This window comes from Myxine glutinosa, chromosome 10 (assembly GCF_964187855.1).
Source record: "Myxine glutinosa chromosome 10, kmMyxGlut1.1, whole genome shotgun sequence".
NCBI lineage: Eukaryota > Metazoa > Chordata > Myxini > Myxiniformes > Myxinidae > Myxine > Myxine glutinosa.
The window spans coordinates 34022052-34037760 of record NC_136270.1 but is presented as its reverse complement, the minus strand read 5'-3'; the positions used below and the strand labels follow the sequence as shown (position 1 = coordinate 34037760).

The 15709-nt window shown below is 39.7% G+C and overlaps 1 protein-coding gene across 5 annotated transcripts in view; it reads right to left on the bottom strand.

Moving 5' to 3' along the window:
• Positions 1 to 7804: 7804 nt before the first annotated feature.
• Positions 7805 to 15709, bottom strand: part of LOC137434448 (junctophilin-2) — a 98673-nt gene continuing 90768 nt past the window's right edge. For 4 of the 5 annotated variants that reach the window (XM_068127447.2, XM_068127443.2, XM_068127445.2 and 1 more), the window contains exons 7-8: positions 14350 to 14436; positions 7805 to 9015 (exon numbers count right to left, since the gene is read on the bottom strand). In XM_068127447.2, coding sequence (XP_067983548.1) covers positions 14356 to 14436 — 81 coding nt within the window. In that variant the 3' untranslated portion in view covers positions 7805 to 9015; positions 14350 to 14355. Of the gene's footprint in view, positions 9016 to 14346; positions 14437 to 15709 lie in introns of all 5 variants that reach the window. The other variant, XM_068127444.2, reaches the window with a different exon arrangement.

Here is a 15709-nt window from a genome sequence, read left to right as displayed (position 1 = left end):
CATTTCAACAATATTGATAAATAAAGGTGATATAATATAACAAACATCATGAAACATTTACATTTTGTAGTCCATTGTATAATTTAAATAAACATAATGCAAATTTCGCATGTGGAAAAAGTAAGTACACCTTTGGTCTAATAGGTGGTATTGTCCCCTTTGGCAGAAAAAACCTCAAATAGGTGTTTCTTATAACTGTCTACCAGTCTCTGACATCGACTGGGAGAAATGTTTGCCCACTCCTCCATGCAGAATTCTTTCAGCTGTGCGATGTTTGAGGGGTTTCTTGCATGCACAGCTCGTTTCAAATCCCCCCACAACATCTCGATGAGATTTAGATGCGGGCTTTGACTTGGCCATTCCAGAACCCTCCATTTCTTTCTTTTCAGCCATTCCTTGGTGGATTTACTGGTATGTTTAGGGTCATTGTCATGTTGCAAGGTCCACCTTCGGTTGAGCTTCAACTTTCCGACAGATGGCCTTACATTATCCTCCAGCACCCTCTGGTACAATGAAGAATTCATAGTGGATTCTATGATTGTGAGCTGCCCAGGCCCTGATGCAGCAAAGCTGCCCCAAACCATAATATTTCCACCACCATGCTCTACAGTTGGTATCAGGTTCTTGTGGTCAAATGCTGTCTTTGGTTTTTGCCAAACATGTCTTCTGGTACTGTGGCCAAATAGCTCCACCTTTGACTCATCTGTGCAGAGCACATTGTTCCAGAAGTACTGGTCTTTGCCTAAGTGTTCATTGGCAAACTTTAGTCTTGCCCTGATGTTCTTTCTGGACAGCAAAGGTTTCCTCCTGGCACACCCTCCCATGTAGAACAAATTTGTGCAGCCTCTTTCTAATGGTAGATTCGTGCACTTTGACATCAATAGTGGCAAGATCTACCTGTAGGTCCCGTGATGACATTCTGGGGTTCTTAGAGACTTCTTTCAGCATCTTGCGGTCTGCTCTCGGGCTGAACTTGCTGGGGCGGCCTGGCCTGAACAAGTTGGCAGTTGCTTGGAATCTTCTCCACTTGTAGATGATCTTCCGGACAGTCGAATGATTGATTTCAAATTGTTTGGAGATCTTTTTAAATCCATTCACAGACTCGTAGGCATCTACAACCTTCTTTCTGAAGGCCTCAGAGAGCTCTTTTTGATCTAGGCATGGTGACGCCGCACACTTCAACAACAAAGAGCAAACCAAACTAAATGTCTGAGGTTTAAATAAGACAGGTTCCTCCAAGATCCTCTCTAAGGATGTTCTAATCATTTGCACCTGAGCTGGTACACCTGATTCTAATTTTAGGTATTTGAAGTAGTGATAAATGTCGGGGTGTACTTACTTTTTCCACATGTGAAATTTGCATTTATGTTTATTTAAATTATACAATGGACTACAAAATGTAAATGTTTCATGATATTTGTTATATTATATCACCTTTGTCTATCAATATTGTTGAAATGAAGATCAAATAGCTGTATGTTGAAATATGTTGAAAAAGTCAAAACTTTACATGGGGTGTACTTACTTTTTCAGGTGACTTTATATATGTATGTATATATATATATGTATGTATATATATATATATATATATATATATATATATATATATATATATATATATATATATTCTCAGTCAGTCTGTCTGCCCCTTTATTTATACCACTGTCTGTCCATCTGGTTGGGGATTCAAAATAAAATTGCCGCCATTTTGTTTGCTCTGTAAGCCTCTGCCTTTGGTGCACATGAACCATCGCAAGTTACCTGTGTCGGTGCAGCGGTTTGAGGGTAGAGGAGTTGCAGCTGAATCCCGAATCCTATCCAAGTTCCTCCTGATGATTCCATCTTTGCTCTTTACTTATTTTGGTTTCTTCTGATGACTCCAATGCAGTATTTGGTTTTCAATTTCTTTATGATTGTACCAAATCCTGATGCTGCGTGGACTGTGCTTTCCCACTGACGGACCGCTGGTAGCTTGTACCTGTTACTGCGTTTGAGCCTGGAAAGTAACTGCTGAAATCCATCTGCCTGGGTTCTTCCCAACATCTTTGATCTTTGTTTCTTTCACATTTCTTTCTACTTTTTACATTTCTCTTTATTCATTCTAATTCTTGCTTTATCTTTTGTTTAATTTTTTTTGTCTCTTTCACTCTATTTCTCTTTCTTTATCCATCTGGCTGGGAAGAAGTGAATCCTTGCAGAAATTTTTTTTTCCTGTAAGGCTCATTTGGCTGCGCCTAGGTGGGTTTGAGGGTTGTGGAGTACCGGCTGAAACTTGAATCCTATCCAAGTTCCTCCTGATGACTCCATCTTTGTTCTTTACTTATTCAGGTTCCTTCTGATTACTCCAATGAAGTATTTGGTCTTCAGTTTGATCATGTGAGTGGGTCTACCTGTGGATATATGGAGAGAAGAGTATTTCCTGAGAAGAACAAAGTAAGTGGCGTGTTTGTGGGGTCTCGGGTTTTGATTTTATGAATGTTTTTTGCATGGCTGGAGGCCTCAAGGTCACTCAGGATTTTCACAAATAAATGTCTAAATTAATGTTTTCCAGCAAATGATGCATTTCATTACATGGCTGACATTAAAAGCTCTTTGATTCTATGGAGATTAAAGACAGATGGTTTAAAAATTGCATTTAAATAGGGGAGAGGAGGGAAGAAAAGAAAGGGGCAAAGGGGGATGGGGGAAGTTGAGGTCTTGAAGTCACATTATACATTACATGGAATTTTCATGAGTCCCAGTTAGGGAATTAGTTAGTTATTATTACTTAGTAAAAGTACAAGGACTGGAAACTGACGTTAGGGATCGAACCGGAGTCTAATTATCTTTTTTCATACCTCCAAGGTACACTACATGACCAAAAGTATGCGGACACCCCTTCTAATTAGTGGATTCGGCTCTTTCAGCCACACCCATTGCTGACAGGTATATACAATCAAGCACACAGCCATGCAATCTCTATAGACAAACGTTGGCAGTAGAATGGGCCGTACTGAAGAGCTCTATGACTTTCAATGTGGTACCATCACAGGATGCCACCTTTCCAACAAGTCAGTTCGTCAAATTTCTGCCCTGCTATAGCTGCCCCAGTCAACTGAAAGTGCTGTTATTGTGACGTGGAAACGTCTAAGAGCAACAACAGCTCAGCCACGAAGTGGTAGGCCACACAAGCTCGCAGAACGAGACCGTCGAGTGCTGAAGGGCATAGTGTGTAAAAATCATCTGTCGTCAGTTACAACACTCACTACTAAGTTCCAAACTGCCTCTGGAAGCAATGCCAGCACAACAACTGTTCGTCGGGAGCTTCATGAAATGGGTTTCCATGGCCGAGCAGCCGCACACAAGCCTAAGATCACCATGCACAATGCCAAGCGTTGTCCGGAGTGGTGTAAAGCTCGCCGCCATTGGACTCTGGAGCAGTGGAAACGCGTTCTCTGGAGTGATGAATCACGCTTCACCATCTGGCAGTCTGACGGCCGAATCTGGGTTTGGCGGATGTCAGGAGAACGCTACCTGCCCGAATGCATCGTGCCAACTGTAAAGTTTGGTGGAGGAGGAATAATGGTCTGGGTCTGTTTTTCATGGTTCGGGCTAGGCACTTTAGTTCCTGTGAAGGGAAATCTTAATGCTACAGTATACAATGACATTCTAGATTATTGTGTGCTTCCAACTTTGTGGCAACAGTTTGGGGAAAGCCCTTTCCTGTTTCAGCATGACAATGGCCCCGTGCACAAAGCGAAGTCCATACAGAAATGGTTTGTCGAGATCGGTGTGGAAGAACCTGACTGGCAGCACATGCCCATGATTCCATGTTAATGCCCATGTTAATGACTCCATGTTAATGCCCATGATTTTGGAATGAGATGTTCGATGTTCGGGTGTCCACATCATTTTGGTCATGTAGTGTATATATTTTTCATACTCCCAGGGTATATATAAGGACTATTTAAGGCCAATTAACTCTTTTCCAACTATTAGGCTATGAGCCAGACCCCCCAAATTGACCGGTCGGTACCATACAGATGGAGTAAGGCTCATTGTGATTTTTAGCAAGATATATGTCCCTAGATATGAAAAAAAAGTGATAGCAGTGTATAACTCTCGGCCATCTCTGTGTTATCACCCGAAATATTATTATACGCCTGCTTCGCTTCGCCAAAAAATGTGATATTTGCTAAAATTGGAATAAATATGTTTTTAAGGACCACAGAGTGCCGAGATCGAGATCGAGATCGTATTTGTTCGAGAGATCATGAGTTGGAGCAAGTTTGCATGCATTGTGAAATATAATGTAGCTGATGTTACAAACCTACTTTAGGATACTAGCTAATACCAAAAATTACACTGAGATACCAAAAGTAGTAGACGAATAAACCTAAAATGTTCAAAAGCTATGTTTCGTTCCAAAATATCAAAATTAGGGGGTATGGTTGAACATATTTTGAACTTTGCCAAAATATGTGCCCCAAACAACCACCATATTACAAAGTAATGATATATTCCAATGCAGTGGTTCCTTGCGAAGATTTTGAGGGGTCAAATGTTACTCTGGGAGTTTTCATTTTTGAAATATTGACAAAAATGTACAATGTGAATTCTGAACTCGAAGCGATTTCGACCACTTTTTCACTAAATTTAACATTTTTTGTCATTATATCAATATTTTGATAAATAACCCCCACAAATGTTCTATATTTCTATTACTATATTAGTTGGCATCCAGTATGCAAATTATTGGCACTCTGTGGTCCTTAAAAACATATTTATTCCAATTTTAGCAAATATCACATTTTTTGGCGAAGCGAAGCAGGCGTATAATAATATTTCGGGTGATAACACAGAGATGGCCGAGAGTTATACACTGCTATCACTTTTTTTTCATATCTAGGGACATATATCTTGCTAAAAATCACAATGAGCCTTACTCCATCTGTATGGTACCGACCAACCCCCTTGGCTCATAGCCTATATGTGATTAAACAACGCTTTGGAGCGGAAAGAGGAGGGAGGGAGTAGGGGTGAAAGGGGAGAGAGAGGAAGGAGGGGAGGGTGAGGGTGGAGAGGGAAAGTGGGGGGTGGAATGGAGGGGGAGAATGAGGGTGCAGATTGAGAGATAGTGGGGGTTGGGTTGGGTGAAGAGATAGTGGGGGCAGGGAGAACGGGAGGGGTGCTGGTGGAAGGAGAGGGAGAGGGGGTGAGAGAGAGGGGGAGATGAGAAAGGGGGGGGAGGTGTGTAGAGTTGACATCTTGAAGTCACATTTTCCATTATGTGGAATTTACCTGGGTCCCTGCTAGTGACGTCACTGTAATGGACATGTCTGTCGGGTGGAGTATTTATTGCTTAGTATATTGTTATATAAAGTGATTTATGATTTAAGTTATTAGTTTGTGTTAATACTTTAAATAAAAGTAGTAATTAGATAAGTTTGAATAAGGATATTGCATTGCTGTGTTGACTAACTGTCTGGGCACAACTTTGAGGTTGTGGGTCCAATGATGTTGAGTAATCTACAGATGTGAACCTGCAGTCAGGGTTGTGGATCCGCCGTTTGGAGAGGTTGTGGGCTGAAAGGATCGAAACCTCGATGAAAAACGGCGCCCAGCTGATGATCCGGGCAGTTGGAAAACCAGTCATTTGCTTATAGGTTAAGGTTATAATTTCAAATGTAAAATAGCTTTTACATGTACTTACAAGTACATAATATATCTATGTACATGTGTTTGTATCGGTGTGTTTATATGTACATGTGTATGTATATGTTTGTATGTATGTATGTATGTATGTATATATGTGTTTATATAAATATACATACATGTATATATATTATGTGTGTGTGTGTGTGTGTGTGTGTGTGTGTGTGTGTGTGTGTGTGTGTGTGTGTGTGTGTGTGTGTACGTGTATGTATGTATTGTTAATGTCCAGCTTCCTTCATGCAACTACAGTGCAGTGACTAGTCTTTAATTTGAATATATATTTGTGTGAATGGCTACAGGGGGTAAAGGGAGTAAAGTAGACATGTAATTTCATTAACAAATGTCTAGCATAATCTCTGTGTAAAAAGAAAAAGAAAAAAAAAGTAGGACCTGTGTCGAAGCATGTTCAAAAGAGCTAGGAGTCTATCCCCGCCATTCTGCATTGTGTCTGGAAACCCATTATCTTTAATCTTCTAAACAGCCCCATTGGTAATCTGTCTATCTGTTATTTTTGAAGTATGCATGGGAAGCGGCTGCTATGCGAGCATGGAAAATCCCCCACCATCAGTCTTTTCCCATTTTAATCCTTTTCCCCATCCTTCTTAAACCTCTCCCCTGCACTTTCTCACAGCTTAAACCATACACACAATGCAACATGCCTTACAGTACAAACATTACGTTACAAAATACCCTCATTCAAAGCCATTTTAGCAATACCAACTACAGCAAAGGGGAAAAGTGTGACTCAATGAGGTAGCGACACACCAGGAGGCACAGTATTTTGCAACATTAGTCACAAGAATGCACAGAATTCTTTACATAAATGAGTAAATGGCCCAAAAAGTCGAAGCGATGATGTAGCAATGGGCATTTATAATTGCAGAAATTAACTAGAATGGCACTCTGCGGAGCGCATACCTCCACCTAGCTGAACACTTTCAATTTACATTTTCTATCCCACTGATAGGCCGGATCTGTATCCAGACCTGAAACAAAATGTAATCGGCTTCTTCTCATCACTTAACCAACAAATCCACCAAGTTTTATCACAACTCATCTGCAACTTTTTGAGATATCATGCTTTATATTGTTTTGGTCCTATCTCTCAGTGGTGAAGAATCACTTAAAAATTGAAAAATTCTCTGATCCAGACATTCAACAAAATCTAATCATTTCATCCTTGTCACATACCCAATCCCGTCCACCAAATTTAATCCCATCCAAATCCGTCCATAATTCTTTGAGATATCCTGCTCACAGAGAGACAAACAAACAAGAAAGATGCCGTACAGAGCACGATACTAACGGAATCCCGAAAACAAATTCGAGCTTGAAAATAATTGGTGGTTGAATTTAGTGACCTGATATGCAAATCCAGTTCAAATTCCAAGTGAATCGGATGAAAATTGAGGATTTTACAAATAATAGCCAAAGTTAGTAAAAGTTTATAAGTGCAAAAGCTCGACTGACGTGCTTTGCATCGATAAACCTTCACTGATTTAATTTGACTGCATGAATCATAACCACCTGTATCGATTAACACCCTAAGTTGTTGACCTTTTGCCTGTGTTGACCTCAAAACAATTGGTGGTTGAATTCAATGACCTGATATGCAAATCCTCTCCAAATTTCAAGTGAATCGGATGGAAAATTGAAGATTTTAGAAATTTGACCTAAGTTGTTGACCTTTGGCTTATGTTGACCTTTTGACCTCAAAATCAATAGGCTTCTTGCTTACGACAAATTCTACCGTTTGGTAAAGTTTCATGAAGATTGGTTTAAAATTGTGACCTGGAAGTGATTGACCTACAGACAAACAGACAGACAGACAGAATAACACGCTACCAATCAATATACTTGAAAAATATTCGATTTTTGCCAGTAACAAGACAGACAGACAGAGGTGAAAACATACCCTCCGTCCACCTTTGGTGGCGGGGGTAAATATGACTTACCTGAGTAATAATGGAGCTTTTGTGTGTCATACACAACAGGAAAATCTTGATTAACTATAGTCTGCATGTTCCTCAAACTCTCAATGCATGACGATAAACAGATAAACATTCACGAAGAACACCTGATCAATAAGAAATCTAACACTTACACGTAGTTCATTGCGATATATCATTCTTTATTCATTTATTTTGTAGGAAATGGAGAGATGGTTGAGCATTCCCACACTACTTGCGTCAGAACAAATTGTAATGTACAAGCAGATGTATTATACATCCAAATTTTTTTGCTTAAGAACCCAAAAACAAAGTTTATGAAATAATAAATTTCACATCTTCTTTTTTCACCTCTCCTCCTTCCCAACCAGCCCAAAACAAGTTTATATCTGGAAAATACAAGTAGTTGTAACATAAAGCCCTTCATTATAAACTCGACACTTTTGAAATCCCATTTGACATGTCCTAAGTGCGTTCCAAATAATGGAAATGTGTCGAGCCACTGTGCGGCCTTTGTCCTCTACTCTCGTGTTTCTTTGATACTCCGTGTTATCAGCCAAAAAAACCAGCACAAGACAGAGTGCAGGCTTGTACATAATAAAATGATGCACATGGACAATGACAGGCTGATTAATTGTGAAGATGACAATGCAAGTGAGGGGAGCCTCACTGATGGTTAGCACCAGCTTTCGACAATTATGTGACCAAGCCAAGATCCACCATTACCTGCTGTAAATCATTACTTCATGGAACCCAAGCTTGCTACCACGAGGCCATTTGACAACATTGATATCCCCGAGAAGAGCTCAACATGCAATGTATCAGAGAAATTAAGAAGAAAAAGCAGCACTTCATGTCGGGTATTTTTCGTTTTGCTTCTAATAATACATTTGTAAGCTTGACAAAAAAGACATCGACAGTAATCCTTTGGAAGGTTATCAGAACATGCTAGCAGCCACTTGGAATTTGGCCATTGACAACAGAGCTTCTCACCAAGTTACGTGTTCAATTAAAATATTAACCTCAACCACAAAGTTAAAAAAATACCTTTATGATCAGCTTTTAAAAATAAAAGAATAAACTACACAGTATTTGATGTTCACCAAGTACAGTATATTCGAAGTGCCGTAAATAAAATGGCTGTTTTGCACAGCTTTCAACAACCTGGCCGAGCAAAATGTACTTAGCAAATGCTGCATAAAATCCATCGAGTTTTGACCTTTTCAAAAGTTTGTGCAGAAGATCAAAACTTTACATGCAGTGCTCAATGGAGCATCCTTTTGCAGAGCTGTTCTGGTGGATGTAATGGACAGCAATGCACCGTCCCGCTGAATCCATCCGTTCCAAAATAAATCTTCACGTCATTCAACCACTGAAAAAAAAACAATTCCAATTTGCAGTGTTCATAATCATTTCAAGGGAAACTTCCTAAATTGTACAAAATATTTAGGATTAAAAAAAAAAGGTTTTGGATTTCAAGTCACATAAAATCTTACTTTTACATTGAGTTTAACTACTTAAAGTGAGCCCTTAGAATACCCTACTCAACAAAACGAGAGGGAATTTTAGCAGTATTTTTTTAGCAGAATTTTACCAGGGGGGCTCAATTATCTTTAAGGAGTTCTAATTACCCCCATCTTCTCCAATAGTCACATCAAGGCATGAGGTCATAGGTTTATCTTCATGTAATGTATTTAGAAAGGTGTGCAAATATCGTACCCTCTTCAGTGAAAAATATATTAAAATAGGCTAAGGATCATTGTTTACCACCCCTTCCCCTTCTTCATCCTAATCCCTATCATGTAATTTCTAACCTCCAGTCACTTCGTTTTTATTTACAAGCCAAACAAACAAAAATTCATAGCTGAGCATGCAACTCCAAAAGAACATGAAACAATAAAACATGGTCCAAGATAATAGAGTAAAAATGCAGAAATGGCCACTCTTGGAACCATTTTCACAGCATATAATAATAGAGCTAAATCCAATGAGTTAAAACACAATTGCATAAACAAGACAGTTCATACAACACCTTAGCCCACGCAGTCTTGAGAAACAAGAACATGGGCGAGATCTGCAAGCGGCAAATTTGATTGGGCGTGCTGACATAAAATGCCGTAATATTTTGTCCAAATACTGCAAAACGGAAGGTTTTTGAAAGTGTCATGAAGGCGATTTGTGTTCTACAATGGTCAAGTATATAATTCAATCAAAACAAGCATTCTGAGTATTGCGCTGCAATACATGTCCCCTACCAAAGTTCAAAGTGCCATAACTTTGTCAAAAATGATCGAATATGCAAATTTATGCACGGTTGATGCTGGTTTTGAAACTTGATCTCAGGTATGCTGAGACACGTGTGTCATGCCTCGCCTCGTTGATAAGCCCGCAAGGTCGCTCCGTGGAGCGGCCTGCACATATTGCACTGTGTGAATTATAAAAATTATTACTAACTCATGGTCTGAGGTACTAGCGATTCAAGAGATATCCATTTTTTAATGGCACATTGGAGAAGCCAATGCGAGGTTTCTTCTTCCTCAGCTTGTCACAACTCTGTCAAATGCGATCGAGTTTAAAAAAGTCAGAATTTGACCAAATCTGTTTTATTAGTTTGTTCATATACCTCAGCTATTGACAAATCTTAAATTAGAATTTTAGTTGAGGTTAAAATGACCGCGACAGGTCGTGTCCAACGATGCTTTCAGTCTGTACATGTGATAAATAACTAAATCCGCACACTTGACGCCTCTTCTTCTTCACGCAATAACAACTTCTAGCTTCCAGACCGTACATCCAATCATCTTGAAATTTTGAACACTTGTTAATCTTAATGACGTCTACTATAGTATGAAGATTCACATCGATCAATAAAGCGATTCAAGAGATATCCATTTTTAAAATATTTTCCTTTAATTAACGATATCTGCCAAACCACGTGAGCTATCGCAAATTCCAAAAGGACATTTTAGTAGACTGACAGATCTGTGAAGATCTGTGAAGAACAGATCTGTGAAGTTTCTGGAATTTTGGATTGGGGAAGATAAGAGATGGTGGTGAACAGCCGTTTTTGTTTGAATTTTTTGAATTTTGAATTTGGAAAAAAAACAAATTTTCTGAATCTGGAACAGATCTGTGAAGTTTCCCCTCGATTGGATTAAAAATGAGGGAGGGGCTCGGTTTTAAAGGTTCATGCTTAAAAACGTCATAACTCTGAAACCATGTGACGCATGACGTCATGCTCGCTGACCTTTTTGTTCGTCATGGGTTTGCGGACTGACAAAGTCCGCAAAAGGAGAAAGGGGACTAATTGTAAAGGTTTGAGTAAAAGGGGACTAATAAAAGAAAGATTGTAAAGGTTTGAGTAAAAAACGTTTTCTGACGTTTACCGTCCTTGCTGCACCATCGTATTAGTCCCCTACCGGTGTACACCCGAAGGGACTATAGGTTTGCACGCCGTCCCTCCGCCGTCAGTCCGTCAGTCCATCACGCAAAGAACAGTTTTCCAGACTTTTTGTCTAAACGCTTAATGCTAATGATTTCAAACTTGGCACATGGTTTCCTCATGATAAGTTACAGATCAAGTTCGAACTTCACGACGTTTCGATAATTTTTTAACAAAGTTATGGCACTTTGAACTTTGGTAATTTCTGATAATTCTGATGATCCTTAACTCAGTGTCATTTTAAGTTTTAATTTCCTTTAAAAACCAATTTCTCTGCAATAATAGGACCGATTGAGATAAGATTTTCACCATATGATGGACTCGGTCTGTAGAATATTTTAATGGTAATTATGACGTCACAGGTCACGTAGTTCGGCCGCCATATTGTTTTTCGTGAAAATACGAAAACCCCTTTTTCTCTGCAACGGCTGAACAGATCGACGCCAAACTTTGCAGGCAGAATCGCATACCCATGACGAACAAAAAAGTCAGCGAGCATGACGTCATGCGTCACATGGTTTCAGAGTTATGACGTTTTTAAGCATGAACCTTTAAAACCAAGCTCCTCCCTCATTTCTGATCCAATCGAGGGGAAACTTCACAGATCTGTTCAGCACTAAAATGTCCTTTTGGAATTTGCGTTAGGGCACGCGGTTTGGCAGATATCGATAATTAAACGAAAAAAAAATAAAAATGGATATCTCTTGTTTATTCTCGAGTTCTCCTCAAGCCGCACCGCGTGCCCTCAGCCTCTTCTCGCGAACGTCAACAGCGCGACACAGCGCGCGCTTTCCGGAGGGGCGAGCCAAGCCGAGCAACATATATATACACATCGATCATTGATCGTGAACTGGAAAATATAATAAATTACTGATGGTTTCAGAGTTATGACGTTTTTAAGCATGAACCTTTAAAACCGAGCTCCTCCCTCATTTTTGATCCAATCAAGGGGAAACTTCACAAGACTGTTCAGCATGTCAGTGCACTAAAATGTCCTTTTGGAATTTGCGATAGGGCACGTGGTTTGGCAGATATCGTTAATTAAAGGAAAAAAAAAATGGATATCTCTTGAATCGCTAGTACCTCAGACCGTGAGTTGGTAATAATTTATATAATTCACACAGTGCAATACATGCAGGCCACTCCATGGAGCGACCTTGCGGACTTATCAACGAGGCGAGGCGTGACACACGTGTGTCTCAGCATACCTCAGATCAAGTTTGAAAACCAGCATCAACCGTGCATAAATTTGCATATTCGATCATTTTTGACAAAGTTATGGCACTTTGAACTTTGGTAGGGGACATGTATTGCAGCGCAATACTCAGAATGCTTGTTTTACATGTTACATTGGTTCCTTGTGCCTGTTGTTTGTGTCCTTTATGACATCCTTAAAAACAGTAAGTTTGCTTTCAATTTTGTTGAACTGTCAGAAAGACTAAAAAAAATAATTTCGCTCCTCTGCGCATGCATAATCAGGACGATATTTCGTACAATTTACGAAATTCAGAGCTGAAGTACTGCTAAACTGCAGGTTTGTGTTCCAATTCGTGTTCAAAATATAACATTCAATAGGAATTAAGTTGTTCCTTGATCATAAACCAACGTTTGTAGACAGCCAGACAGACAAAGTGAGGCAACTGCTTAACCCTGCTTTTCGCTTCGCGTGTGTGGGGTAATGACCACCCTTCTCAACAGGTGGGGAGGCTTGTGAAAGTGAGCTGCAGTTAAAATTAGTTCAATCGTCATGTTTATATTTTTTTTGCCCATTTGAAATTCTTTTCAAGAGTACAAGAAGATTAAATTTTGAGGAATTGTGCACAGGGATAAAATATGGCAGCCTGAAGGTTTTTTGTTTGTTTTTGTTTTTGTATACAAGATCGAGGCTCGTGAAAGAGCTAACATTAATCACACAAAAAGTCAAACCGACACATAAATCACAAAATAAGGGGAGCGGTAGACAAGATGGGGAGAGAAAGGGAAGGACACAAACACAACATTTGAGAGCAGGGACATCGGGAGATCTGCGGGAGGAAGAGGGCTTGGAGTTTTATTGTTTGAATGCAGGAGTTGCATGCAAAAATGCAATGTAATAGTTTTCTCTGTCGAGGCAAGTGTCGGTCTGCATCGGAGGACAATATTAACAGTGGATTGTATCAACTAAAGGAATCTCCCGCGATGACGCTATCTCCGAGGGCCTTTCACTTACTCACCGCAGGCAGGTTGGTGGTCTTTCCGTCTTCTACCGACTCCTCTCCGGCCTTGCTCCCCCAGCTCTCTCTGGGCTCTGTCCCCCAAATATTCCTACAGGTCGCACAAGATCTGCCTGCAACCCTCTTATGGTTAAACTACCAAAATCAAGACTCTCTGCTCACCTTCACTCCTTCATTCCTCTTTTCTCCCGCCTCTGGAACAAACTCCCTCACTCTCTTCAATCCCACTCCTCCCTCCAGGTCTTTAAAACGGCTGTTCACCACCATCTCTTATCTTCCCCAATCCAAAACCTTGAGCTTTTCTACCCCCGCTAATTTCACCCCAAATCCACTTTTTTGAGGTGACATTTGTCTTCTTTCCTGGAAGTCCTTGGTGTCCTTGCGTTTTATACCTATCCTGCCTCCCCCCAGGCCCTCTCCCTCCCACACATCTCCCGATGTCCCTGCTCTCAAATGTTGTGTTTGTGTGCTTCCTCCCCTTCTCTCCCCATCTTGTCGACCGCTCCCCTTTTTATATACTTTGTTTGCTTGTTTGTTTGATTTGTTTGTTTGATAAATGTTAGCTCTTTCACGAGCCTCGACTCTGTATACAAAAAAAGAAAAAAGAAAAAAGGTATATAAGAGTATACTTAGTATACTTAGTATTAAAAAAAGAGTATACTTAGCACTGTTGGAAATGAGGGGCAGTTGACATTGTTAGCGTTCGCCCTTCGTCAAGTCCGATTCCTGCTCACTCATACCTTCTTTCACTCTGGCGAAGGCCTAACACTCAAAACTTCAGCCGTCACTCAATAGCCACTGCATAAAGCATTGAGTTAATAAAAATCCATTGTCAGTTTGCAAAAAGCCCAATAAAAACAACCTGCTTTCGTATAAAAAGGCCGAACTCTCCTTTCTGATTTCTGGTTAAACAAGCTACCCTGCTACGGATTTTTTTATCTGGCAAAATTGAGCAAATCATTGGCACAGCTCTAGCTTTATATACGCAGAGACAAACATGGCATGGCCAGCAAATTATGGATCGCAAAACATGTACAATTCAACTTACTACCTTATGTCAGGAACAGAGTCGCAGGAATAGGATGACCAATCCCATGTTCAACAAAATCACCATTGCTGCCAATATGGCCTTTTGCTTCTGTGAGTGAAAAGGAAAACTAAGTAAGCAAGGCATGCATGAAACAACATTGTGATATATTGTACACTTCTTTTAAAAATAACGAGCAAAAGTACCTGTTGCTTTGCTGATGGATTTAATCACAAGACAACATGTTGTACTTCACAAACATTCTGCTCTACTAACTCTATCATTTGCCCGAGGTCATCTTCTATCTGCTTGTAAGGCAGCTAACATCACCTTCGTCAATCATCCTTGCTGCTTATACGTGGCACGAACAAAAATCACTCCCACTTTGCTGCGAAGCTCAGTGTGGCCATGTTGTTTTGGCTCAGTTTTGGCCATGTTGTCTTGTGTAAGATGCTTCTTTTTTTTTTTTTTTTTTTTTTTTTTTACAAGATCTAAGGCTCGTAATGGAGCACACACACACACACATACACACACACACACACACACGCACACACACACACGGTTACACTTGGCCTGGGGAAAGTGCCATCACTGCCTTGGTTTGAACCTCCACTTAAAATGAGCGAAATGAAACATTTTAAAAATCAAATTATTCTCACTCAGATTTCAACATCACCATAATGCATATCATCAAGTTCTTTAAACTTTATTTATATATATAAGAAGATGTCTTGTAATACCGGATACCACCGGGTGGCGTTATACGATGCACATTTACATACAGAGAAATGGGGTCGTCCCCTCATCCCCCGAACCCAGCCCACCCACCAGATATGCTACCAAGACAGAAACCATACTTGGGGGTAGGTACCCTTTAGGCAACTTGCAAAATTTCAAAATTTGGTTGGATTTCGTTCAATAGTTTTTGAAGCATGTATGAACAAACAAACAAATATATATACAAATTCACTTTTATTAGAAAAAAACCCCCCAAATATACACTAAAATGGCAAGTTTGGTCCATCATGCCTGCTTCATAACGCCATTTCAGCATCATGGAGAAGCGGAGATCAAGGTTGAGATAGACTTTTTATTCGAGAAAATTAAAACTAACAGCAAAGTTAAGGGTGTAGTGCTGGTGAACAGGCGATTTTTTTTTTTTTTTTTTTTTTTTAGCTGAACAGTTTCCTTATAGTCTTATAAACAAGAATCATGCTATTAGAGGTCATAGAAGTACCCCTAATTATTGAAAAATTCAAATTTCAATTCAATTCAATATAATATTTTGCATGAAATTTGTTATAACTTTAATTTGCATCATTCTTTTGGGCTGAAATTTGGACAGGATATTCAGAATATCACTTCCTTTAAAATGATGAAGGCT